Source organism: Schistocerca cancellata, chromosome 2, assembly GCF_023864275.1.
Source record: "Schistocerca cancellata isolate TAMUIC-IGC-003103 chromosome 2, iqSchCanc2.1, whole genome shotgun sequence".
NCBI classification, from domain to species: Eukaryota; Metazoa; Arthropoda; class Insecta; order Orthoptera; family Acrididae; genus Schistocerca; species Schistocerca cancellata.
Window position 1 is genome coordinate 47712394 of NC_064627.1, and position 26995 is coordinate 47739388.

The following is a 26995-nucleotide window of genomic DNA, read 5'->3' on the forward strand; positions in this document are numbered from 1 at the left end:
TGTTCCTCATGTTAGAGGCGGCTGTTTCAAGAAAACCTTCTAACGCTAACAACGTTAGTCGTATTCCTGGTAGGTTACGCAAGTAATCTCCCCAACTTTGAAGAATTTCAACAGTTACAATCTTAACGCATGATGGAAATGTCTTTCAATAACGAAACTACCCCAGGTGGCCAATCCACCGTTGGCAACGACGCAAGCAGACCCATGGATTCTGGGGAGTCTGCAACACCATGCAAATCCAACAAGATTAAACCCTGAAAAATCTTCAACATAGCAACTCTCAACATAAACTCCCTTCTCAAAGTGGGAAAACTTAAGCACCTTACAGACCAGTTACACACGGAAGGTATACAAATTGTGGCGCTACAAGAAACTCGCTTCACTGATGAAAACACATTTGAATCAAACAAATTCAGAATATTTAAAGGAAAACCTGGAAAAATTGTAATGAAGAAATGCCCTCAGCTTGGCACAGCTTTTGCTGTAAACACAAAAATTCTGAACTCTGTCGAACATTTTTGGTCAACATCATCGAGAACATCTTTCCTCACTTTTCGATGTGCAAATAAAAAATACACATTAATTAATGTTAAGCTCCCACAAATGACAAAAATAATGCTAAAAATAGGGAAGAAACAGATGAATTCTGGGAAAACCTTAAGGATCATATATCAGAAATCCCAGAAAACAATGCAAAAATACTTCTAGGAGATTTTAACGCTCAGATTGGAAAAGAAAAGAAATTCCGCGATATTGTCGGCAACTTTCCCGCACACAAACGAACCAACAAAAATGGAGAAAGGTTAATTATGCTCTGTAAGCAGTTTAAACTCAAGCTAATGTCAACACGTTTTAAACATCTTCCCAGAAAACAAAAAACCTGGGTATCTCCGATAAAGAGTATCGGAGAATTTCAAATAGATCATGTTGCCATCTCCTCCAAATGTGAAAAAGAAATATTGAACACATGTGTCCGAAAATCTCTAAACCTCGACTCCGATCACAATCTCACGAAAATAAAAACTAAACTGATCCCACAAAACAAACAGAAAAGCAGAAACGGTGAATATAAAAACAGAAATAAAATAAATTTTGATCTTACAACCCTGAGAAATTACAACCTTAAGCCCAACTCTAACCTCAAGGATTTTCAGAAAAAACTAAAGACATTCTCCCCTTCACAAAACCTCCAAGAATTTCAGAACAACTTGTTTGAGGCAACAGAAACAACCTTTCCAAAAAAGAGCAAACCGAGACACCCATGGTGGGACAGCAACTGTAATGAAGTTCTGCATGAAAGACTTAAAGCCTGGAAAAATTGGAACTCACATAAAACTGAAAACAACTTTGATGAATTTAAGCAAGCCAGAAAGAATGCCTTGAAAACTATTCGCAACACCAAGAGACAATATGAAAAACAACAACTGGACTCAATCGAAGAGAATTTCAAGAAATGCAACACGGCAGCTTGGTACAAAACATTCAACCAGAAACTCCGAGGATACCAGTCCCTTGCCTAAACCTTATGAGAAATAATAAGACTCTCGCCACCAACAATACTGAAAACTGTGAAATCCTGGCAGAATATTTTGAGAAACTCCTAAACTGCCAAACACCCATCCAGACTCTCAGTTTTACGCAACCAGAAACATTACCAACACATTCAACACCTCCGACACGAGAGGAAATCACAAACATAATCAAAAATCTCAAAAACAGGAAAGCATGTGGAGAAGACACAATTACAGCAGAAATGCTCAAGCTTGGGGGAGAAACATCAGTAGAAGCACTACACAAAGAACTTGAACAAGTATGGGAAACCAAGAAAATCCCAAGTCACTGGAAAACTGCCCTAATTCACCCTTTGTTTAAAAAAGGTGACAAAAGGGATGTTAACAACTATCGTGGAATATCGCTTCTCCCAGTCCCATACAAAATTCTATCAAAAGCCCTGCTCAATCGTGTATCACCAATTATAGAGGGAAAACTTGGAGAATATCAATTATAGAGGGAAAACTTGGAGAATATCAAGCTGGCTTCAGACCAGGAAGATCCTGTGCCGAACAAATTTTTAACCTCAAAACAACAATGAACTATTTATCTACAAGGAGCAAGAAATATTTCATAACATTCATTGATTTCAAAAAAGCTTATGACTCAATCGATAGGGACACACTCATCAAAACACTTCGAGAATATGAAATAGATGAAACAACAATCACCATAATCAAAGAAACATTAACAAATACAACATCAAAAGTAAAATTCCAAGGAGAAATTTCATGGCATTTCGAGGTCAAAACCGGCGTCAGACAAGGAGATGCGCTGTCCCCGGTGCTCTTCAACTGTGTTCTTGATAAAGTCATAGCAGAATGAAGAAAACTCACGCAAAAACATGGAGTTGAGAAAGTCCAAATTGGAGGGAAGTGCTACAAAGCCATTGAAACCAACTGTTTTGCCTTCGCTGACGATCTCGCCTGTTTAGCTTACACACAAAAAGACACAATAAAACAAATAGAATTACTTAAAGAAACTGCTGAAAAAGCAGGCTTGCAAATTTCATTTGAAAAGACAGAAATCATTACAAATATCAAAAATCCACCAAAGAAAATAACTACGAAATATGGGAAAATACAGGTATCTAAACATTTTAAATATCTTGGTGAACTAATTCAGCCTGTGGCAAAAGGTCATCCAGCCTGCAGGGCTAGAATACAAAAACTAGAGACAGCAACTCACTACTGCAGACAAATGTATTCAAAAAAATGTATACCAAAAACATTAAACGCAGACACTACCAGACTGTCATTAGACCGCAGATACTATATGCATCAGAAACACTGGCAAATTTTACATATGCAGAACAGATAGAAAATCGTGAAAGAAGAATTGTGAGGACAATTCTTGGACACAGGAAAATAGCAGATGATCAAGGCAAGCCTGTATACAGACTAAAAAGCAACAAAGAAGTGTATACGAAGTGCAGCAAAATTACAGACGAAATTAGAAAAAGAAGATGCTCCTTTTATGCTCACATCATGAGGATGAACCCGAATAGGCTTACAAAACAAATATTTTCGTACATTGCAAATCTAAAAAATAAAAATTTATGGTTTATCAACACAGAAAGAGATCTAAAAGAGATGGACATAGATCAGGAAACAATATTTAACAGAAACCTTTTTAGAAAAAAACTGAATTCATTCACGGGTTTCGGTGTGAAAATTAAGAAGACTTGTGGAACTAAATGGTCTGAAGAGAGAAAAGCCGCCTTCAGCGCAAGAATGAAAGAAGTGTGGACTGAGAGAAAGAAGACTTCCCAGAAGCGCAAGAAATAACTGTTTTCACGGTCTTTAACGGCCAAATTTGTATAATAATAATAATTATCCCGTATTCCTTCTGGTGTTAGCTCCTGTGGAGTGATCTTATGGACTGAAGCTTGAGATTAATATTTTTCAGCTATTTGCCTTGTCTCCATTAACAAATAGTATGTCATCACCCAGATGTCCAGAGCATTCTGTCTATCAGTATAACTTCACAAATAAGTTATTATTGACAACCCCTACAAGCAGTAAAAGTACTTTGTGAGGCATGACATTATAATATATTACTTCTTTACTACTAACTGCATTCACAACACATTTTGCAGACAGTATCCATGTATGTTGCTGAATGCACCTAGAGTATTTTTAATGAGTAGCACATAGACAATCATCAGTACGAGAAAAATAGTATGGATATTCTAGGTGCATTCAGCAACATATGTGGACACTGTCAGCAAAATGTGTTGCGAATACAGTTAGTAGTAAAGAAGTAATATATTGTAATGTCAGGCCTCACGAAGTACCTTTACTGCTTGTAAGGGTTGTCAGTGAGAAAAAAATCTGATAAAGATAAGAAATTACATGTAAAATTTATTGCAACACACTAAGTACTCTAATTCTCAAATACTGGGTGAAAAAAGTCTCGGAATTCACAAATTGTGGGCTACACGTCTTGTTCACCCCCACCCCTTACATAGGTAGGTGGTTCTTATCCCCATAGCCATTGTTGCTTGACAGTAAAGTATATGAAAATGGTTGAAATTGGTCCAGTGGTTTAGGAGGAGATGTTGAACATACATAAACACAAACCAACATCCACGTTGATAATACATATGGATTTTGTCATATGCCTAAGTAATGCAGTAACCTGGTACTTTTTGAAGCAATCAACTAAAGGCAAGACATGTCACAAATGTTTGGAAATATTCACTAACGTAATTTATGAGGTTCTCCATGAATGATTTATGACTGACTGGAATCAGGAAACATACCCATTTTTGGTAGAGGACTAAATATGCAATTTCTTCACTATCTTATAGTTGGCAAGTATAACAAATGTAATGAACAGCCTATAAGAATGAAGCCACAATGGTAGCACATATTTTAACTTCCTTCCATAGGCAAAAAAAGTATCTTGTTACCACACCCACTTCATGATGAAAATAGTATTAATTCATTTGTATAACTTGAATCAAGCTTTTTATTTGCTGAAAATAATAGCATAATTAGAAAGAGTTGTACTTACACAGGTTAAAATGAAAGTCAAAAGTAAACTATTCACATTAAGCAGTGTTCTAGAACAGTTTCTCAGTATAGCATTACAATAAACCAGCAACAGCTCACTAGCTTGTTTTATTGTGCTTTATGTGAATTACCAAGTACAAATACTGAAAGTAGCAACCAGTGTAGAATAACGAAACAATTCAAATTGTGCATTTTGGAGAACTGCGTATGACAGTTAATGTTTTGCCTTCTGAAAAGTCTCAGATTATTCTGTTCTCTAAAGGCAATTTGCCGGCCTCACTTGCAAAATAAGTAGCCAATCTATCTCTTCCTTTTACAGCTGACGCAGAAGGCGTGAAAAAGACAGTGACAATTTCCTCTACCGATGCACCACAGTTCTTGTACTTTTTCTGTCTGAAAGACTGCTTGTCAGTTGATTTCATGTCCCTCTACATCAACATCCACAATACCTATAGCCTTGTCACCACTGAACTCTACCTTTCCCCACAACTGACTGACTCCAAACCTACAACCTCCTCCTCAGTCATTATGAGCAGCTGTACTGTCACCCATAGTTATTTCTCCTTTGAAGGCATCCTGTATAACAATAATCCATGGTACAGGCATGAGCATCTTCATGGCACCTTCCTATGCCAACTTACACCTGGGCCATCTAGAGGAATACTTCCACCCAGAATCCCAAAACTCACACCTTCACCATAAACTAACCACTGAATCAGCTGACATTTGTTTTCATATCAGCTTAGTGATGTTACTTACAAGCTAGAATAATCAATTGTAGTTTCATCAGAGATGTACACCCTTTTATGTACATGCTTGGTTCTGGACATCAAGGATGTGAATGACAATAAACAGCTTTAAAGTCATTATAAGAACAGTCATTCGTTCCAACTGCTAATGTCAAAACCAGACACATGTATGTTGTAATAGTTTGTCATGAGCAACGAGATCTGTTCACCAATCATTGTAATTGAAGCTGCGTATCAAAAACAATGGGCATAAAACACAGAAGATTTGTCATTAAGCTGTTTACGTCATTTAGTAGCTTAGGCAGATTGGAGTTCTTTTCGAGCATCTGCATATCATAACAAGGTGAAGAATCCACTGGAACAATCATATAGCACTGCATAGCAGGATCGTGAAAGTAATTTACTTTGAGAATGGGGACTGCAAAGTACTTACAAGGTAAAGTTAACACAAACACACACACACTTTTATATCAGGATAACAGATCACACATGGAGTTACAAATTCACCACATAACACACCATTTTTGACTTAGGACAATAGGACAGCATAGTGGCCACTCATGCGGACAAGAAATGACTGGACCAGCCTGTTGCTGAGCACAGTCTGCACAATTGTTGCTTTAGCATGACTGAACTCAGAAATGTGTCATATTTAACAACCCCCATTAGAAGCATTTGGATATTTTGCTCTATTTTGTGAAATTGTCTGAAACAGTCCATTTTTAGTGAAACTATAATAATTATGTCACTTGCAATGAAATGACATAAAAAGGAGCTATTTTAATAGACACTTTTAAGTGATATCTGCTGTACAAAATAGTTAACCTTAATTATTTTGTCACGTATTTCTTATACATCTTTATGAAAAGGAAAGCTGCTACTCACCATATAGTGGAAATGTTGAGTCGCAGATAGGCACAACAAAAATCCACACTGGGGCTTCAGTTGCCTGAGACTGCAGTCTCGTGTGTGTTGGCTGAAAGCTTATTCACGACAGTCTTTTTGTTGTGCCTATCTGCGGCTTAGAATCTCCGCTATATGCTGAGTAGCACCTTTTCTTTTCATAACATTGTTAGATTCCATCCTGGATTTTCCATTGTTTGATCTTATATATTTTTTCTAGAATGTAGGTGACTTTTGAATATGTTCATTTGACTGAAACTGGTTGCCAATAAATAAACAATATTATGAGAAGGAAAGTTGCTACTGAAACTGGTTGTCATTAAATAAATAAATAAATAAACAAATTATGAGAAGAAAAGTTGCTACTGGGGTTTTAGTTGTCTGAGATTACAGTCGTGTGTGTGAGTTGCGTTTGTGTGTGTGTGTGTGTGTGTGTGTGTGTGTGTGTGTGTGTGTGTGTGTGTGTGTGTGTGTGTGTGTGTGCGCGCGTGTCCGTGTCCGTGTCCGTGTCCGTGTCTGTGTGAGCGCACGCGCACGCCCGTGTGTGTGTGTGTGTGTGTGTGTGTGTGTGTGTGTGTGTGTGTGTGTGTGTGTGTGTGTGTGCGCGTGTCAGTCATCTATTGTTAACGAAGACCTTAACGGCCAAAAGCTTTAATTGTAAGAGTCTTTTTGTTGTGCCTATCTGGACTCAGTACCTCCATTATATGGTAAGTGGCAACTTTACTTTTCATAATATTGTTGTATTTATACTACATTACATGATACTACATTACTACATACGTTCTACGGATCGGAGTGTGGAATGTCAGGTCACTTAATTAGGCAGGTAGGTTAGAAAATTTAAAAAGGGAATGGGATAGGTTAAAGTTAGATATAGTAGGAATTAGTGAACTTCGGTGGGAGGAGAAACAAGACTTTTGGTCAGGTGAATACAGGGTTATAAATACAAAATCAAATAGGGGTAATGCAGGAGTAGGTTTAATAATGAATAAAAAAATAGGAGTACGGGTAAGCTACTCCAAACTGCATAGTGAATGCATTATTGTGACCAAGAGAGACACGGAGCCCACGCCTACTACAGTAGCACAAGTTTATATGCCAACTAGCTCTGCAGATGATGAAGAAATTGATGAAATGTATGACGAGATAAAAGAAATTCTTCAGATAGTGAAGGGAGACAACAATTTAATAGTCATGGGTGACTGGAATTCGATAGTAGGAAAAGGGAAAGAAGGAAACATAGTAGGTGAATATGGATTGGGGCTAAGAAATGAAAGAGGACGCAGCCTGGTAGAATTTTGTGCAGAGCATAACTTAATCATAGCTAACACTTGGTTTAAGAATCATGAAAGAAGGTTGTATACATGGAAGAACCCTGGAGATACTAGAAGATATCAGATAGATTATGTAATGGTAAGACAGAGATTTTGGAACCGGGTTTTAAATTGTAAGACATTTCCAGGGGCAGATGTGGACTCTGACCACAATCTATTGGTTATGAACTGTAGATTAAAACTGAAGAAACTGCAAAAATGTGGGAATTTACGGAGATGGGACCCGGATAAACTGAAAGAACCAGAGGTTGTACAGGGTTTCAGGGAGAGCGTAAGAGAACAATTGACAGGAATGGGGGACAGAAATACAGTAGAAGAAGAATGGGTAGCTTTGGGGGATGAAATAGCGAAGGCAACAAAGGATCAAATAGGTAAAACGACAAGGGCTAGTAGAAACCCTTGGGTAACAGAAGAAATAAGGAATTTAATTGATGAAAGGAGAAAATATAAAAATGCAGTAATTGAAGCAGGCAATAGGGAATACAAAGGTCTCAAAAATGAGGTCGACAGGAAGTGCAAAATGGCTAAGCAGGGATGGCTAGAGGACAAATGTAAGGATGTAGAGGCTTATCTGATTAGGGGCAAGAAAGATACTGCCTAGAGGAAAATTAAAGAAACCTTTGGAGAAAGGAGAACCACTTGCATGAATATCAAGAGCTTTGATGGAAACCCAGTTTTAAGCAAAGAAGGGGAAGCAGAAAGGTGGAAGGAGTATATAGAGGGTCTATACAAGGGTGATGTACTTGAGGACAATATTATGGAAATGGAAGAGGGCATAGATGAAGATGAAATGGGAGATATGATACTGCGTGAAGAGTTTGACAGAGCACTGAAAGACCTGAGTCGAAACAAGGCCCCTGGAGAAGACAACATTCCATTAGAAGCAGACAGCCTTGGGAGAGCCAGTCCTGACAAAACTCTACCATCTGGTGAGCAAGATGTATGAGACAGGCGAAAAACCCTCAGACTTCAAGAAGAATATAGTAATCCCAATCCCAAAGAAAGCAGGTGTAGACAATGTGAAAATTACCGAACTATCAGTTTAATAAGTCACAGCTGCAAAATACTAATGCAAATTCTTTACAGAGGAATGGAAAAACTGATAGAAGCCGACCTCGGGGAAGATCAGTTTGGATTCCGTAGAAATGTTGGAACACGTGAGGCAATACTGACCCTACAACTTATCTTAGAAGAAAGATTAAGGAAAGGCAAACCTACGTTTCTAGCATTTGTAGACTTAGAGAAAGCTTTTGACAATGTTGATTGGAATATTCTCTTTCAAATTCTGAAGGTGGCAGGGGTAAAATACAGAGAGTGAAAGGCTATTTACAATTTGTACAGAAAGCAGATGACAGTTATAAGAGTCGAGGGGTATGAAATGGAAGCAGTGGTTGGGAAGGGAGTGAGACAGGGTTGTGGCATGTTCGGAGTAGGTATTAAAATCCATGGAGAAGAAATACAAACTTTGAGGTTTGCCGATGACATTGTAATGCTGTCAGAGACAGCAAAGGACTTGGAAGAGCAGTTGAACGGAATGGACAGTGTCTTGAAAGGAGGGTATAAGATGGACATCAACAAAAGCAAAACAAGGATAATGGAATGTAGTTGAATTATGTTGGGTGATGCTGAGGGAATTAGATTAGTAAATGAGACATAAAGTGGTAAAGGAGTTTTGTTATTTGGGGAGCAAAATAACTGATGATGGTTGACGTAGAGAGGATATAAAATGTAGACTGGCAATGGCAAGGAAAGCGTTTCTGAAGAAGAGACATTTGGTAACATCGGGTATTAATTTAAATGTCAGGAAGTCGTTTCTGAAAGTATTTGTATGGTGTGTAGCCATGTATGGAAGTGAAACATGGACAATAAATAGTTTAGACAAGAAGAGAATAGAAGCTTTCGAAATGTGGTGCTACAGAAGAATGCTGAAGATTAGATGGGTAGATCACATAACTAATGAGGAAGTATTGAATAGAATTGGGGAGAAGAGAAGTTTGTGGCACAACTTGACTAGAAGAAGGCATCGGTTGGTAAGACATGTTCTGAGACACCGAGGGATCACCAATTTAGTACTGGAGGGCGGGGTGGAGGGTAAAAATCGTAGAGGGAGACCAAGAGATGAATACACTAAACAGATTCAGAAGGATGTAGGCTGCAGTAAGTACTGGGAGATGGAGCAGCTTGCTCAGGATAGAGTAGCATGGAGAGCTGCATCAAACCAGTCTCAGGACTGAAGACCTCAACAACAACAACAACAACAGCAACAATACTACATGTCTTATGTATGACTCTACAAGAAGTGAAAATAAGTGTCATGTTTATTTTTAACCATCAGTTTAGTGGTATAAGTTGAACAAATATCTTCTGGTGCTTAATAGCATTTATCTTTTTCCAGAATGTTCTCTGCTGCTTCTTGAACTTTAGTGTTGGCACTGATCTCTTCTTTTTCAGCATATTTGCTTGCTGAATTTCTTATTAAGTTATGTTTAAATCTGTGGTAACATTTAGTCTAATTCCTGTTTCAATTGTATTATAATTTAATATATATGTCATAACCTGCTCTAGAAGATGCTGGCGTTTTGATGGGTAAATTGGGTAATTAATTAAGGGGCACTGGAAGACTCAGACAGAAAAGAAATTTATGGCACAACATTGTTAAAAGAAGGGATCGGTTAATAGGACACATCTTGAGGCATCAAAGAATAGCTAATTTGGATGGTGGTGGTGGTGGTTAGTGTTTAACGTACCGTTGACAACGAGGTCATTAGAGACGGAGCGCAAGCTCGGGTTAGGGAAGGATTGGGAAGGAAATCGGCCGTGCCCTTTCAGAGGAACCATCCCGGCATTTGCCTGAAACGATTTAGGGAAATCACGGAAAACCTAAATCAGGATGGCCGGAGACAGGATTGAACCGTCGTCCTCCCAAATGCGAGTCCAGTGTGCTAACCACTGTGCCACCTCGCTCAGTAGCTAATTTGGAAATGGAGGGAAGTGTGGAGGGTAAAATTTGTAGAAGGAGACCAAGGCTTGAATACAACAAGCAAGTTCAAGGAAAATAGGCTGCAACACTTCAACAAAGATAAAGAGACTTGCACATGGTAGACTACAAAGGGACACGGGATCAAGAACACAACACACATCAGCCTTGTACATTTTTGGTGACGACTTTAAAGAAATGTACATTTTCTTTCTCATTTATTAATAAGTTTTTGTGTTTCATTGTCAAGGGAATTAGTAAAGATTCTATGCAGTCATAGATTTTCTCCTTGCAATTTATATTTTGACCTATCCACTCCGCACTGCTGTGTTCTGTTCATTTCATTTTCATTTCTCCTCCATGGGAATTGTAAATTTGACTTCATTCATCTCTCCAGTCTTCTTACATTCCTTACTCTGAGTACTTAGTCACAACTATCATTTAACTTTTGAGTAAGTATCTCATACGTTTATGCCTGCAGTTTCCATGACCTTCAATGTAAATGTAGTGAACTCTTCTGTCGAATAATTTGAGAATCAATAGTGATTAACAATCTTTAAGCTTTCATGTTTCTTTCTTAATCCTTTCCAGTCCACCATCGAACTATGTCTGACATTACAATTTTCACTACGACCCTGATGTAGGACGATGTCAGGCACGTTTCCACTACTGTGTTATCCATCCGTTCCTTTGTTGGAATTCACCAGGTGCAAAGTAACACTTAGCATGAAGACCTGACAACTCAAAGCACATTGTATTCACTAATTTCTAGTATGATAATGACCAGTAGAAAATTTGTAAGTGATAATGATATTGCCAGGTGGCTTCTCAAAGATACTGAGCATGAAAGAGAATTTAGTGATGAAATCGAGTGGGAAGAAACTTCTGTCGTGTATAGGAATATAAGTTCTGGTGAATCAGAACATACTGATGGAGTGGAAAGTGATGAAGAGACATAACCTATAGCACATACCTGGAAAGTTGACCGCAATGTCAATGATGATCTCATTAAGTTTCCTGTTTCTGTCATGCAACCATTCCTCAAGGTCTTTGACCAAAATCTGAACTTGAATATTTCCAGTTTTTCTTCACCGATAATGTTATCAGTGAAACTGTGAATGCTACAAATAGGTATTCGAAAGAAAAGATACAGAAAGTCACTCCACTTATAAAACACTCAATGCGACATTTGTGGAGAGATGTTTCATTAGAAGAACTGAAGGCTTTTCTTGGTGTAATATTGAATAAGGCCTTGAATTTGAAGAAAGAAATAGTTGAATGTTTCACAGAAGACTGGCTAGAATGAAAATCATTTGTCAAGGATGTTTTTTTCCTTGCTCCATTTTTTCCGAATTTGGACGCTGGATTTAGTTTCACCTGTCAAAGTTCAGGTCTGTCAACATAAGAGAGGGAGCAAGAATGTTAGTGAGTATATTAACAATAAATGCAAAGAACTTTATGTATCAAAAAGAAATGTGGCTATACATGAAAGCACAGCATGATTCAAAGGAAGAGCTCAATTCAAGTGCTACAATCCAAAGAAGCTTATGAAGTGGGGTTTACAAGTTTTCTGTTTGTGTTATTGAGAAAATAGCTTTGTTTCATCCAATATTACCACATTACTTACGGAGAGCTACAGAAAAGAACATATATCTATATCTCCTGGAGGAGATGGAGACATTCTGTAATCAAAAATCTCCTGGTTACACCTTGCTTAATGAGCAGACAGCAATGAGGAGCACCCATTCTTGGGAACACTTCAAATGCTTTATGACTCCTTTGAAAAGTGCGATAGCCAACAGTCCATCAATAGAACAATAAACATCTTAATGGGAGCTCTTATACAGTGCCACACAATTACTCGTGATACTAGTACACTTGTCATAATCAATGTGTTACACTTCTTCTCTACTAATTTCATTTGAATCTTGTTTAACGTGTTTCACAACACTGAACTATATTATTATTCATCCCACTAATGGTCTTTTTATCTGTTGTTATGGAAATTTACGGTATTTTCTATAAAGTGTTCCGCAGCTGCTTCTGTACTCGTTTGTTCACGAATCTTCATTTACGGGTGAAGCAAAAATAAATAAATAAGTTAAAAAAATAAATAATAATAATAAATATTAATTTAAAATGGTGGTATCGAAACTATTATTACTTGTTGGAGCTCTTCAATTATTAATTGTACTACTGTCATGCAATCTATGTTAGTGACTATTGATGATTTTATGAATGGTACGCCAAAGGGCATAATTTCTCTTATTGCTGTATTTTTATGTTCTTGATTTCTCAGGTTACAGAGATCATGTTTTTAATGTTTAATTGGTTTTTATTGTTCTTTGGTATAAAGTCTGGGTCCTCTGCTTTTAATAAAATATATCTTATGTGACGTGTTATTCGAATAAAAAGTGTATTGTGAGGCCTACGTCATGTACCAAACTTTGCTGTGACTGTAAGCTGCAAGCTCAGTTCAAAATTTGTTTGTTAGCTGCTTTCCCCTTGCGTATTGGTGTCATGTTGAAGTTGTAGTATGTGGTTTTATTAGTGAGTCTTCAATACTTTAATATTTGGTATGTGCTATATGTCATAACTATAATGTACTCAATGTGACTTATGCCTATGTTATACAGGGTGTTTCAAATAGAATATACATATTTCATATGTATATACACTCATGCTCATAAATTAAGGATAATGCTGATACATGGTGAAACAATGCTCTGATGGGCGGTTTGCAGGTTTAAATCAGCTCGGGGTATGACCATGCAGAGCATTTGACCTGCGGTCATCGCACGGTGGCGCTGGCAGCAGTCCACATACGCAGAGGTGTATTGGTGCATGTCAGAGTACGGTGCAGCGAGTAAGTGTGCAGATGTTTTCAGACGTGCTAATGGTGACAGTGTGTTGAAAATGGCTCAAAGAACACATATTGATGCCGTTATGAGGGGTAGAATACTAGGGCAACTGGAGGCTGGTCAAACACAGCAGGTCGTAGCACGGGTCCTCCGTGTGCCACAAAGTGTGAACTCACGATTATGGCAATGATTCCAGCAGACAGGAAATAGGACCAGGTGCTACAGTACGGGACGTCCACAGTGTACAACACCACAAGAAGACCGATATCTCACCATCAGTGCCAGCAGACGGCCACAGAGTACTGCAGGTAGCCTTGCTCGGGAACTTACCGCAGCTGCTGTAACAGTTGTCTCCAGACACACAGTCTACAAACGACTGAACAGGCATGGTTTATTCACTCGGAGACCTGCAAGTTGCATTCCACTGACCCCCAGTCACAGGAGAGCCCGTAAAGCCTGGTGTCAAGAACACCGCACATGGTCATTGGAACAGTGGTCCCAGGTTATGTTCACGGACGAGTCCAGGTATAGTCTGAACAGTGATTCTCACCGGGCGTGAATTAGGATCCAGATACCAACCCCTTAATGTCCTTGAAAGGGACCTGTATGGAGGTCGTGGTTTGATGGTGCGGGGTGGAACTAAGATTGGTGCATGTACACGCCTGCACGTCTTTGACAGAAGAAATGTAACAGGTCAGGTGTATCGGGACGTCATTTTGCACCAGTATGTCTGCCTTTTCGTGGATGCAGTGGGTCCCACCTTCCTCCTGGTGGATGACAACGCACGGCCCAATCGAGTTGCCATCGTGGAGGAGTACCTTGAAACAGAAGATATCAGGTGAATGGAGTGGCCTGCCTGTTCTCCAGACTTAAACCCCATCGAGCACGTCTGGGACGTATTGCCGCACGTCTTCAAACCCCTACGACACTTCAGGAGCTCCGACAGGCACTGGTGCAAGAATGGGCAGCTGCTCAACCACCTGATCCAGAGTATGCCACCCCGTTGTGCGGCCTGTGTACATGTGCATGGTGATCATATTGATGTTGGGGTACATGCGTAGGAAACAGTGGCGTTTTGTAGCACGTGTTTTGGGACGGTTTTCTTAACTTATCACCAATACTGTGGACTTACAGATCTGTGTCGTGTGTGTTCCCTATGTGCCTATGCTATTAGCGCCAGTTTTGTGTAGTGCCACATTGTGTGCCACCACATTCTGCAATTATACTTAATTTATGAGCATGAGTGTATTTACTATACTTTAAGACATACAAATATGAAACTTTACACATATTTATGAACCTCTCAAGTTCAGATTACAGATGTTCAATATGTCCTCCCTCAGTAACATGAACAATACCATATCAATATTCAAATTCCTCTGTACTAGGGCAAGCATGTCCTTCATTACTGATGTTATGACAGTACAGATCTGGTTCTTCAACTCTTCCAGGTTCTGTGGGAGTGGTAGTACATAAACATTGTCTTCAACAAAACCCCACAGGAAGAAGTCAGAGGGTGTCAAACACAGTGACTGTGGAGCCTGGCTGAGACATGCTAAGTTGCCAGCTCCTTGATGACCAATCCAACGTTTTGGTAGAGTTTCATTCAGATATTCACACACTTGGTGACTCCAGTGATTGGGTGCCACGTCCTATTGAAAAATGAAGTTGTCCCTCATTCAGCCTTGAGAACAACCAGTTTTGTAACATAGCGAGATACTGCTGACTGTTAACCATGTTTCCATCACAGAAGAATGGGCCATAAACAGGTTATTGGGATATTGCACAAAACACACTGACTTTGGGCGAACCTCGTACATGTTCAATGGTTGCATGTGGGTTCTGTAGGACCTAGATTCGAACATTGTATACGTTTACCTGACCACTAACATGGAAAGTCGCTTCATCATTGAACATGATGCATTGTGCGAAAGTGTTATCACTGTCAACAGCATCAAGAATTTCGTTACAAAAAGCCACACATTTGCGTTCGTCATCAGGGCACAGAGCTTGTAACAGCTGTAACTTGCACGGCTTCATAACCAATCGATGTCTCAAAACTTGCCAAATTGTTCTAGTATGTAGTTGTAACTCCCAACTGGCACGAAGGACTACATTGGAAAGCAGTTTGAATTTGGGCAACATTTTCTTCAGGAACACGAGGGCGGCCAGGACTCTTTCCTTTACATACACGGCCTGTATCTAGAAACTGATGTTATCATCTGCGAATGTTCTACCCATTTGGAGGATCAAATTGGTACCTCAACCTGCAATGTCTTTGCACTGTAATCATGGCATTGCACTTTGTAAACTCGAGAACACAACATGAATTCTGCTGCGGAGTAGCCATTTTAAACATATGACTGTTACCAAGCAAAACAGAAAACAACTGACATCTATCAGCTATTAATATAAACTAGATTATGTATTTATTTCTCCAATAGCTGAGCCGTGGCACAGCGATCGATAGTTTGGACAAAATAATACTTTGTAATATGTATATTCTTTTTGAAACACCCTGTATAATATGGTGATGTGGATTTTATGTCTTATACCTTTCTAGTACATAAGATTGTCACACAGTGACTGAAATCTGATGTATACTGATATACCACACAAACAGACTTTGTGACAGTTGGTACCAGAAGTACTACTAAGGTCCATCTGCAGCAGGAACATCACTGCTTGCAAACCAATCATGATGTCAGCGAGAATCGTGTCCCCTGGAGCGGCAGCACCACCAGGAAGAGATATGCATGCTTAGACGGTGGTTAGTCTTCAGTAGAAGCAGGGCAGCAAACAAAATTATCGTGTAAGGACAGGGACTGCTTGCCTAGAGACCTAAATGAGTACTGTTAGTTTGGAACTGATCTTCGAATAGTACATCAAGAAAGAAGATTAGTTTTTTTCCACCTTCAGTTCAGAGAACATTAATTAGTTTGTGTTCATAGAACTGTAGTCGACACAGGACAGACAGATTAAACCTGCATTCTACAATTGCTGTTATCAGCGGCACCAAAATTGAGTAATAATATTTCACCATTAACTATTCTGTTACTTGCACTGTGTGTGTGTGGTGGTGGGGGGGGGGGGGGGGTGCATAAGCTGCCCTAGAACCCACATCCATCCTATCAGGACACCCTTATTAGTCTTTTTCACCAGCAGTGAGATTTTAGTTAAAGTGCATGCCCTCCAGTCAACAACAAAATCAATTTGCTATAATAAGTGATTTCAAACCTTTTATGACCGAGGCTTCCATTTTTCTTGTTTACAAAACTACAGAAAGTCTAATTCATTCTGATCTACCTTTTGCAATCTGAACAGTAGGTCATTTGGCACAGCAACTGCTAGCTTGTGCAAGTGGTTCAGGGTATCATCACATCTCTGCTGACAGGTTCTACAAAAGCCATCAACATTACATTACAATACATCACATTAAGACTTGTTCCGTAGACCATGAATGATGCGGAATGTGTCACTTTAGCACACATTTTCTTTACTTGTTTGGGGATTGCACGAAATGAAACTTTGACTAACAGCAACCGATATCACAAGCCGGGTCAATATAACATCGCCTGGCAGCTGGTTCAATCTCAATAGCTGCTATTATCCAACTCTACCTCTACAAAGTGAACTCCGCCACTGCAGTTTCTCTGGGATGGATTGGATTTGTGTTGTAGAGTGACTGCCCTGCTTTCCAAGTACTGAGAGATTACAATGATGGGCCTATTATCAGCATTCCACAAGCTGGTACAACGATCCCATATAGGGATTCTATTTGACGAGTGTGTGCCTTCCACCACTGTAACACTTATTTGGAACTGTGCTTAATATTGTGATTGCAATACAACATGAGTGCAACAAAGTAGTCCTGCTAGGAGCTATATTAATTTCAACCAGAACTAAATGTTTGTTGGATCTAAACCAAGAGTTATAATAAACACACACATAGAATATGCTTGGATTGGACAATGACTAGAAGTGAAAACTTTGATCATGGATTACCTAAATCAAGAAAATTACACTATGTTACCAAACAAATAATACCATTTCACTTTATGAACATAAAACACTCTTGATGAATATAGTAAAAAACAAATCTTACCAAATAGCATCAGGATCCGGAATAGCTCTTTCAGGACGAGGACGATCTATTCGTAAAGGATCATAATCTGGTGCCCGTTGTGGCTGTGCCGGAGTCTGAGTAGTTGCCTCTTTATTAACACCAGAAAACACAGGATCCAACAAATCCTTCTGAATCTGAGCTATTGCTTCCTTGTACGTTGGTATTAATGTCTCGATGGGACCTTTAAGACCTTTCACAGTTTCATCAACATTGAATAATGCCTTTGCAACATTTAAATCTGGCATCAACTGAAAAAAGAAAAAAAAATAGTCAAATCATTTCTTGCTTAAAAACGAGATTGGAAAGTTCTGCTTAGAGAAAGGAACAGTGGCATGAGTTGAAACAATCAATCTTACAGTGTAATTATTAAACAGCAAAGTACTACTGAACCATCAGTTTGCTAAGTCATGGTTGTAGAACATTGACATTAATTATTTACAGACAAATGAAAAACTGGTAAAAGCCGACATCAGGGAAGATCAGCCTGGGTCCAGAGAAATTACGAAACATGAGAGGCAACACTGACCCTGTGACTTTTCTTGGAAGAAAGGTTGAAGCAAGGCAAACCCCCATTTATAGCTCTTGTAGATTTGGAGAGAGCTTTTGACTGTTGATTGGACCACATTCTTCAAAATTTTGAAGGTAGCAGGGATCAAAATATGGGTAGCAAAAGGTTATTTGCAACTTGTACACAAACCAGGCTGAAGTTATAAGGGTCAAAAGACTTTAAAGTGAAGCCATAGTTGAGAAGGGAGTGAAACACAGTCGTCGCCTATCCGTCAAAATTATTCAGTCTGTACACTGAGAAAGCTGTGAATAAAACTAAGGAGAAATTTGCGAAGGAAATTAAATTTCAGGGAGGGAGGGAAAATCTTTGAAGCTTGCCAATAATATTATAATTCTGTCAGACATGACAAAGAACTTGAAAGCATAGTGGAAGGGAATGGATAGTGTCTCAAAAAGAAATTATGAAATGTAGTTCAATTAAATCAGGAAATGCTTAGGGAATTAGATTAGGAAATGAGACACCAAAAGTAGTAGATGAGTTTTGCTACTTGGCAGCAAAATAACTGATGATGGCTGAAGTACAGAGGATATAAAATGAATGCAAGAGAAGCATTATGAGAAAGAGGAATTTGTTACCAATGAATATAAATCTGCGTGTTAGGAAGTCTTGTGGCATTTATATCCCATGTTGACCAACATTTTATTAGCTTTTATCATAGAGCGTAGAAGGGCTTACACTGCTATGCACTAGCAAGCAGTTAGGATTTGTAGCAGTCATCGTAATTTGACAGATGGTCATGGAGCATGAAACGGAGACATGAACAGGCGCCATGTCATCTTGGAGTATTACAATGGTGTTTTACACTGTGAGTCTTGGTGGTGAACATATAAATTTGTTTAATGATATTAACTGTTTAAATGTTTATACATGACTCCATTTAAACTGTTGTATCCACACTGACAGTTTCCTAAATTTAATTTCAGTAACTCCAAAGTCGGTCATATTTTAATTATAATTCTGTTTAATGTGATCTACTGTTGTCTGATTAGACTGACCAATCAGAAATGCACCATGTGAAGGCAGGTATGAAAGGCTGCAGCTATCTCACTATACAGTTTTGGAGAAGTTTTTGGAGAGGCACCATGAATCTACAGTGAATTGAACACTTTTTCACGTAAAAGTGATTATTTGAGTCTCTCACAGAATATTTATGTATGAATTCGCACGTGTGCAACTTTAAGCTGCTATTATTTCACGTGGATATTGTTTTGTGAACTTGAAATGGAGCTCTATAAGTGAAGTTTAGAAATCATGAACTTACATTCAGGTATTACCCCTAAGCTGGCTTCGAAGACTGTCTCCCGCCGCCCCCATTAAAACAAGGAGCCATACCACTATTTCAAGTCTTTTCATTCAAAGTAGTGTTGAGGTATCCCTACTTACCATTCAATTACTTACAGTCAATTGAATGCTTGGGCAGAGCCATGATTTTTGGATTAGAAGAGGACCAATTGGGACAGCACGACAACTTTACAAGATGTGAGGCATGCAAATCTATTAATTGTGAATCAGCGAACTTGCCCAGGTGTTCTGGAACTTCTCTCTGGACAAAATAGCCCTCCACATGCAATGATTCATGAGGAACAACTCATACCATTATGGTGTTTGACACAGTAAAGCATTGCAGCAGGAGCACTCCATATACTGCCCTAATTAAATAATTAGTTAGAAAGGGTTAGGGATCATTATAGTCTTTTTATGAAGGAATTTGTCTGGAGATCAGTTTGTATCTTATACAGAAGTGAAACCTTGATGATAAGCAGTTCAGACAAGAAGAGAACAAAAACTTTTGAAATGTGGGGCTATGGATGAATGCTGAAGATTAGATAGGTTGATCAAATAACTTAGGAGGAGATACTGAATCGATCTGGCAAAAAAGTGGCAGAATCTGACTAAAGTAAGTGATCAATTGATAAGACTCAATGTGAGGCATCAAGTGATTGTCAGTTTGGTAATGGAAGGAAATGTGGAAGTAAAATTTGTAGAGGGAGACCAAGGCTTGAATACAGTGAGCAAGTTCAAATGGTTGTATGTTGCAGCTGTTACACAGATATGAACAGGCTTGCACAGGACAGATTAGCATCGAGAGCAACATCAAACCCGTCCTTGGACAGAAGACTGCGGCGACTATGGCTACTACCTCTAACATAAAAATTGAACATATCAGCTCAAGCTTGTATAATTTATGAACTTCTATTCTTCTTCAGAGCTCATAAAACCACACATATAAATATCATCTCAGCACTACGGCCTGATTGGGGAGAGCTGTTTTCTTCACTGAAGCAACTGAAAATGAAATTGTAAGGGATGTGTAGGTGCTATGATGGAATTACCAGGAAGAAAGACAACAGGAAACAGAGAGGAATCTGATCCTGCTGCAGGCAACTACAGTAGGTTATTGCACATGAAGCCCAGGAGAGAGGGTGTTTGTTTTGGGGGAGGGAGAGTAAAATAATTATTTTTTTTTTAGGTCATTAGTCTTCTTGCTGGTGTTATACAGACAGCCACAAATTTAACTACTTCTCCATGTTAATCTTTTCATCTCAGAGCAGCACTTACACCGAACATCCTGAATTATTTTTTGGATGTACTCCAGTCTCCACCTTATCCTATAGCAGGGTCAGTCACAGCGTGCCAAACTGCATGTGAGTACGATGTGTGGGCTACATGCAGGCAGAGCCTCGGCCTTGCTCGGTACATCTCAGAAGTACTCGGCATAGCGTGACATTTCATTTAGCACTATGATAAGGCATTTTTCGACCAGTACTACTTTCTTCGGTTTGGAGGAATCATGATATCGTCCTTCGCTATTTGTTTCTGTTACAAACAAAGACCACAGGTCCCATGTTTGTCTGCACAAGAAAAGGCAGTCTAGCAATTTATCATCAAAAGGCTTTAAAATGAATGGGAATGTCAGGAGAGAAGGATAAGAATTCTCCAGCAGTAGCATAATCAACGGGAACTACAAATCTGCGATATAATGACATTAGTACACCATACAGAACAAAGGCCATGAAAGAACAAAAAAATACAATGATTGACAGATGGCATAGAAGTACTCTGTGCTTAATTTGCAGGCAAGGAGCACATGAAGAAAATGCTGCTATGAATGGTAAATTTTCTGAAGTTGCTTGCATTATTCTGTGTCAGTTGCAACATTTTTGATGGAACTGAACGACGAAAATGGACATGTATTATATTACTGCAAGGTATATTGGTTATGTCAAGGGACATACCTGCAATAATTTTTCAATTAAAGAACTGCTATGTTGAAGCTGTGAAGGAAAAAAGTGAGCAGAATGAAAATTAGAGCACCCGGAATGGATTTCAGACCTTGTATTTAAAGTGGACCCGACTGCACACTGCTCACAGTAAGACATTGCAAGGTGAGAAACAACTTATTTCTGATATGAAGGGACAAATTCTGACCAAAAACACCATCCATTTCCATACATTCACTGGCATTACAGAAAACACAAGCTTTGAAGAATTCTTAGTGGCCTTGAAAGAATTACAGGGATTTGAGAACACTGCCAACCTTACATCTGTTTTCAAGACTGTTGGCTGTTTCAGTTGAAAGTGCCACTGTGCATATGCAGATAGATTTTTGTCTCCATAATGAGGCTGCAAATATGATAAAACATTTCGATCAACGCGCGCGCGCGCGTGTGTGTGTGTGTGTGTGTGTGTGTGTGTGTGTGTGTGTGTGTGTGTGCGTGTGTGTGTGTGTGTGAAGTTTCTTTTGATCATGAAACTAAATAAATCATGATTATGTGGCAACAAGAGTGTGAAAGTCTGTGAAACTGTCCACATTTGTCTGTACACCGACAGTTAGTACTAGATAGAAATTATATTATGTCTTCAGTCTGTCAACAATAATTAAATAATACTGAAAATTTGTTTTATTTGTCATCTATGTTGTTCAGAAATGTAAAATATAAAACAAAGTCATATTCTGTGGCAATGCATTACCATTTAAAAGTGGTGCTTTTGCAAATTCCACCATGTTCCCCCTCCCCACACTCAAACAGCATGCCACGGCAGTGGGGTGGGGTGGGGTGGGGTGGGGGTAGCCAGGCTGTGAATTAGGGCACATGATTTGTGTGACGAATTATTGTTTGGTCATCTCAGCCCTACAGTCTTGTCCTCCACAGACATCTCTCTTAAGGTAGAAGTTGTTCTCTGAGGTCTTAATGAATATTCCATCTTCCTGTCCCTTCTTCTAGTCATTGGTGTCCAGACATTTCTTTCCTCACCAATTCTGCAGAGAATGTCCTTATTCCTTACCTTATCAGAGCTTAGTGTTCTTCTGTAACACCACATATTAAAACTTCAGCCAGTTTTTCTACAGTTCACAATTCAATTACATTTTCCAGACGAATATTCGGAAAATTTCTTCCTCAAATTAAGGACTATGTTTGATACTAATAGACTTTTATTTTAGTGAGAAATGGCACCTTTGTTGTGGCAGTCTGTCTCTTATATCCACCACATTTTGTCCTCCGTGAATTGTTTTGCTTCACTTCATTGACTATATGGTCTCCAATTATGAGATCAAGTTCATCATTAATGTCATTTCTGCTACAACTCATTACCTTTGTCTTTCACTGGTTTACTCTTACTCCATTTTCTGTGCTCTTTACACTGCCCATTTGATTCAACAAGTTCTGTATTTCCTCTTCATATTCACTGAGGATAGTGAAGTCATCAGTAAGTTTATCACTGATATTCTTTCACTCTGGAACCTTTCTCTCATTTCTGTCATGGCTTCTTCGACATAGAGTTTGGAGAAAATGGAGAAAGACTACATCCTTGCTCTGGGAAAGCATGGAGATAAACAGAAAGCAGTCATATAGTGGATTATAGCAAATGAAGAAATACAGACACTGGGAAGAGTTCGAGTAACACTGAGGTCATGAGATGAGACGGAGTGTGAGCAGGCATTCCAAGTTGTAGACAAGGCTATTGGTCTACCATTTGATGGACTAGTAGGGAGAGATTTTTTAGAGGCACAAGGTAGTATTTCACTATGCAAATCAACGGTTAAAACTGAATGGTAATTGGGATGAGATGAGGGAGGTGGAAGAAGGAACCGCCCTAGCAAAGTTAGCGAAGACGACACAAAGCATTGTTCCTACAGATAAAGTTAGCAATGCGGCCAAGGTCAAAGGAAGATTGCCACGCCAAGGAGACAAACAAGAGAATACACAGCAACAGAGTCGTTTCCAGGGGCCGGCAGCACAGCCGTAGTGTATGTAAGACACCAGCGGGTATGCCGAGGCAGAGGCGAACCGTTAAGAGTGCGATAACTAGACAGTCGCCTAGGAGTGACGAAGCATATCAGAGTTTACAAAGCAGACAAAGGCCGTGTAGTGGCCCAGACGAACTGCTAGAAGTGAGGTGACCCAATCAACACCCGGGGCTACGAGCTCGGATCAGAGCACCCAGCCCGAAGTGAAGCAAGTGAATGTTTGGACAAGACTGCAACACAGACAAAGAAGCGAAAGCAGGTGGCCGAGATATGGGCCACTGAAAAACATGTGTAAGGCATGCACTTATGAAGCAAGAGCTAATGAGTGTGATAAGAGATGGCATGACAGCAAGATTACGAGGTGGAATCCAAAATTTTTGGAATTGGTACTGCCATCTTGAAAGTAGGAGTAGTAGATCTTTGCACCGCTAGGTGGCAAGAGCTGCATATCTGGTGAGTCAGTGTGTGGAGTGGTACTCAGCTGGGTGGATGTGTTGCGTGTCCACAGTGATTTCCATAATACTCTGTGTTTGGGGTGTGGTGATTTTATGATGGATCTGTGAACAGAACAGCGCATGTGGATCAAATTCTGTGCGAATCTCTGGAAAAGAGCTATGGAGACCATTGCAATGATTCAACAAGTGTTTTGGGGGACAGAGCATGAGCCGTATGTGTGTGTTTGAGTGGCATGCTCGGTTCAGGGCCGGCCGTACAGATGTCAAAGATGATGCTCACACTGGAAGGCCTGTCAGCCGCACAACACCATACATTGCTGCCAAACTTGAGCAATTGGTTTGTGCGGATCAACGTCGAACCATTCAAGACCTTGCAGATGAAGTGGGTATTGGTTATGGGACATGTCAACAAATGTTGACTGATGAATTAGGCATGCATTGTGTTGTCACAAAATTTGTGCCAAGGATCTTGACTGCTGACCAGAAGGCACAGTGTGTTGAAGTGTGCACGGACTTTCGTCAGACTGCATCTGATGATCCAACCTCCTTGTCACAGGTTATCACCAGCAACGAGAGCTGGATTTACGGTTATGACCCACGGACAAAGCAACAATCATCCCAGTGGAAGAGCCTGGGCTGTCCAAGACTGAAAAACACAAGACAGGTGAAGAGCATGATCATCGTTTTCTTTGATACCAAGGGAGTTGTGCACAAAGAATTCATTCCACCCAAACAAATAGTGAATTCCGCATACTACTGTGACGTTTTGCAACGGCTCCATGAAAATGTGTGTCGACGACGGCCCGAACTTTGGCGTCAAGGGAACTGATTGCTGCATCACGACAACACATCCTCTCACACGTCCTTTTCTCACCAGGACCTTTTTGGCAAAAAACAACATGATAGTTGTACCCCACCCACTGTACTTGCCAGGTTTGGCACCTTGCGACTTCCCGCTATTCCCAAAACTGAAACTCAGGTGAAAGGCCATTGGTTCAACACTCTAGAGAGGATTCAAGAAGCATCGGTGGCGGTGATAAACAGCCTCAAAGAACAGGACTTCCAGAAAACATTTGACCAGTGGCAGAAGTGCTGGGACCGGAGTCTACATGTGTATGGGAACTACTTTGAGGGTGATGGTGATCATTAGTCCAAAGGTAAGGTTTTCAACCGATGGCAGTACCAGTCCCAAAAATTTTGGCTAGTACCTCACATTACAGTAGACGCATGAGAATGATGCATAATTAAAGTGCGAATAACAAAATTAAAGGAAACCGAAGTGATAATTCCGAAACAGGAAATTTGGCCTGGGGTGTACATTCCAGAGGCACTGGTAACTGTGCAGGATGGTTCAAATGGCTCTGAGCACTATGGGACGTAACATCTATGGTCATCAGTCCCCTAGAACTTAGAACTACTTAAACCTAACTAACCTAAGGACGGCACACAACACTCAGTCATCACGAGGCAGAGAAAATCCCTGGCCCCGCCGGGAATTGAACCCAGGAACCCGGGCGTGGGAAGCGAGAACGCTACCGCACGACCACGAGCTGCGGTCACTGTGCAGGATGGAACATGCATAACAAGTGTACTCAGTATGTGAAGTGAGGAAATTAAATTCAACATTCCAGAAGTGCTGGCAGAAGCATTGCCCGTGCAAAGCGAGTACAAGGTTTGAAAGGTGGCAGCAAAGTCTCCAGCCGTAACAAGATTGCGAGTTAGTATACTGAAGGAAAATATGAGATTAGGACATTTAAATCATGAAGAGAAGGAACAGTTAGAACAACTATGTGCTGCCTATGACAACGTTTTCCACTGGCCAAGAGACACACTGACACATTTGGACTTAGTGAAACATAGCATACCTCTCCTACCGGAGGCCAAGGTAACGATAATGAATCAAAGGCCCAATAGAATTCTGCAAGCACATCAAGAGGCTCTGCATAGTGAAGTGAATGCAATTCTGGCAGATGGGATAATTTCCCCCAGTACTAGTCCCTGGAACAGCCCTTTGCTGTTATTACCAAAAAAGGTACATGCCAGTGGTAAAAGGAAGTGGCAATTGGTGGTAGACTATAAGAAGCTGAATGACATATCCATTAATATGGTGTATCCGCTTCCAAGATTTGACAAAACTCTAGATAGCTTACGAAAAGCGAAGTACTTCTCGACTTTGGACCTAGCCAAGGGCTACTATCAAGTACTCATAGATGAGAAAGATCACAAAAATACAGCATTCAACACACCCACGGGCCATTATGAGTACAACAAAATGGCAATGGGACTGAAAGTCGCACCATCAACATTTCAAAGATCAATGAATACGGTACTAACTGGAGCTCATGAGCACAGGGTGTTTATATACCTGTATGACATAGTGGTAGTAGGTGCTACCTTGGAAGAGCACAATGTGCAGCTAGAGGAAGTGCTAGGCAGGTTGAGGCATGCTAACCTAAAGTTAAAAGTAGATCAGTGTGAGTTCCTGAGGAAAGAAGTCACTTTCTTGAGACACGTGTTAACGGCAACAGGGCTGCAACCAGATCCTTCAAAGGTAGAAGTGAGAAAGAACTACCCACAACCTGACCACTACTGAACTAAAAGCCTATTTTAGGTCTAATAGAGAATTATAGGGGTTTCTTAAGGAACTGTAGTCAAATTTCAAAGCCTCTTCATGAATTACTGAAGAAAAAAGTGCCATATGCATGGGGAGTGCTTCAAGAAGCAGCATTCTAGCAATTAAAGGAAAAATTAATATCACCACCCATATTGCAATTCCTGGACTTTGCAAAGGAATTTACAGTGACTACAGATACTAGCAAGTTTGCAATTTGAATGTATCTGAGTCAAGGCACAGTTGGAAAAGATCTACTGGTAGCGTTTATCTCATGAACATTAAACAAAGCAGAGCAGAACTATAGCATTGTTGAAAGAGAATTACTTGCCATAGTATAGAGAGGGCAAAGGACGATGCAGGTCCAAAGCTGAGTGAAGGAGAAAAACTAGCCATAATAAAGCAGATGCATGTCTCCCTGATAGGTGGACATTAGGGAATGGGACGTACGTATGATACAGTAAAAGAGTACTGTACCTGGGTCAGAATGAAGTCCGAGATAGAAAACATGTGAAAGCTGCCAAAAGAATAAGATCACCCAGGCAAAAATGAAGCAACCACTAGAGGTAACACCTAAATCAGACTTTATTTT

The 26995-nt window shown here is 39.8% G+C and overlaps 1 protein-coding gene across 1 annotated transcript in view; it reads right to left on the bottom strand.

The window, feature by feature from the left end:
• Positions 1–26995, bottom strand: part of LOC126161320 (proteasome inhibitor PI31 subunit) — a 111920-nt gene that overhangs the window by 24414 nt on the left and 60511 nt on the right. The window contains exon 3 of the mRNA XM_049917072.1: positions 17498–17766. Within this exon, the coding sequence (XP_049773029.1) occupies positions 17498–17766 (269 nt within the window). The remainder of the gene's footprint in view (positions 1–17497; positions 17767–26995) is intronic.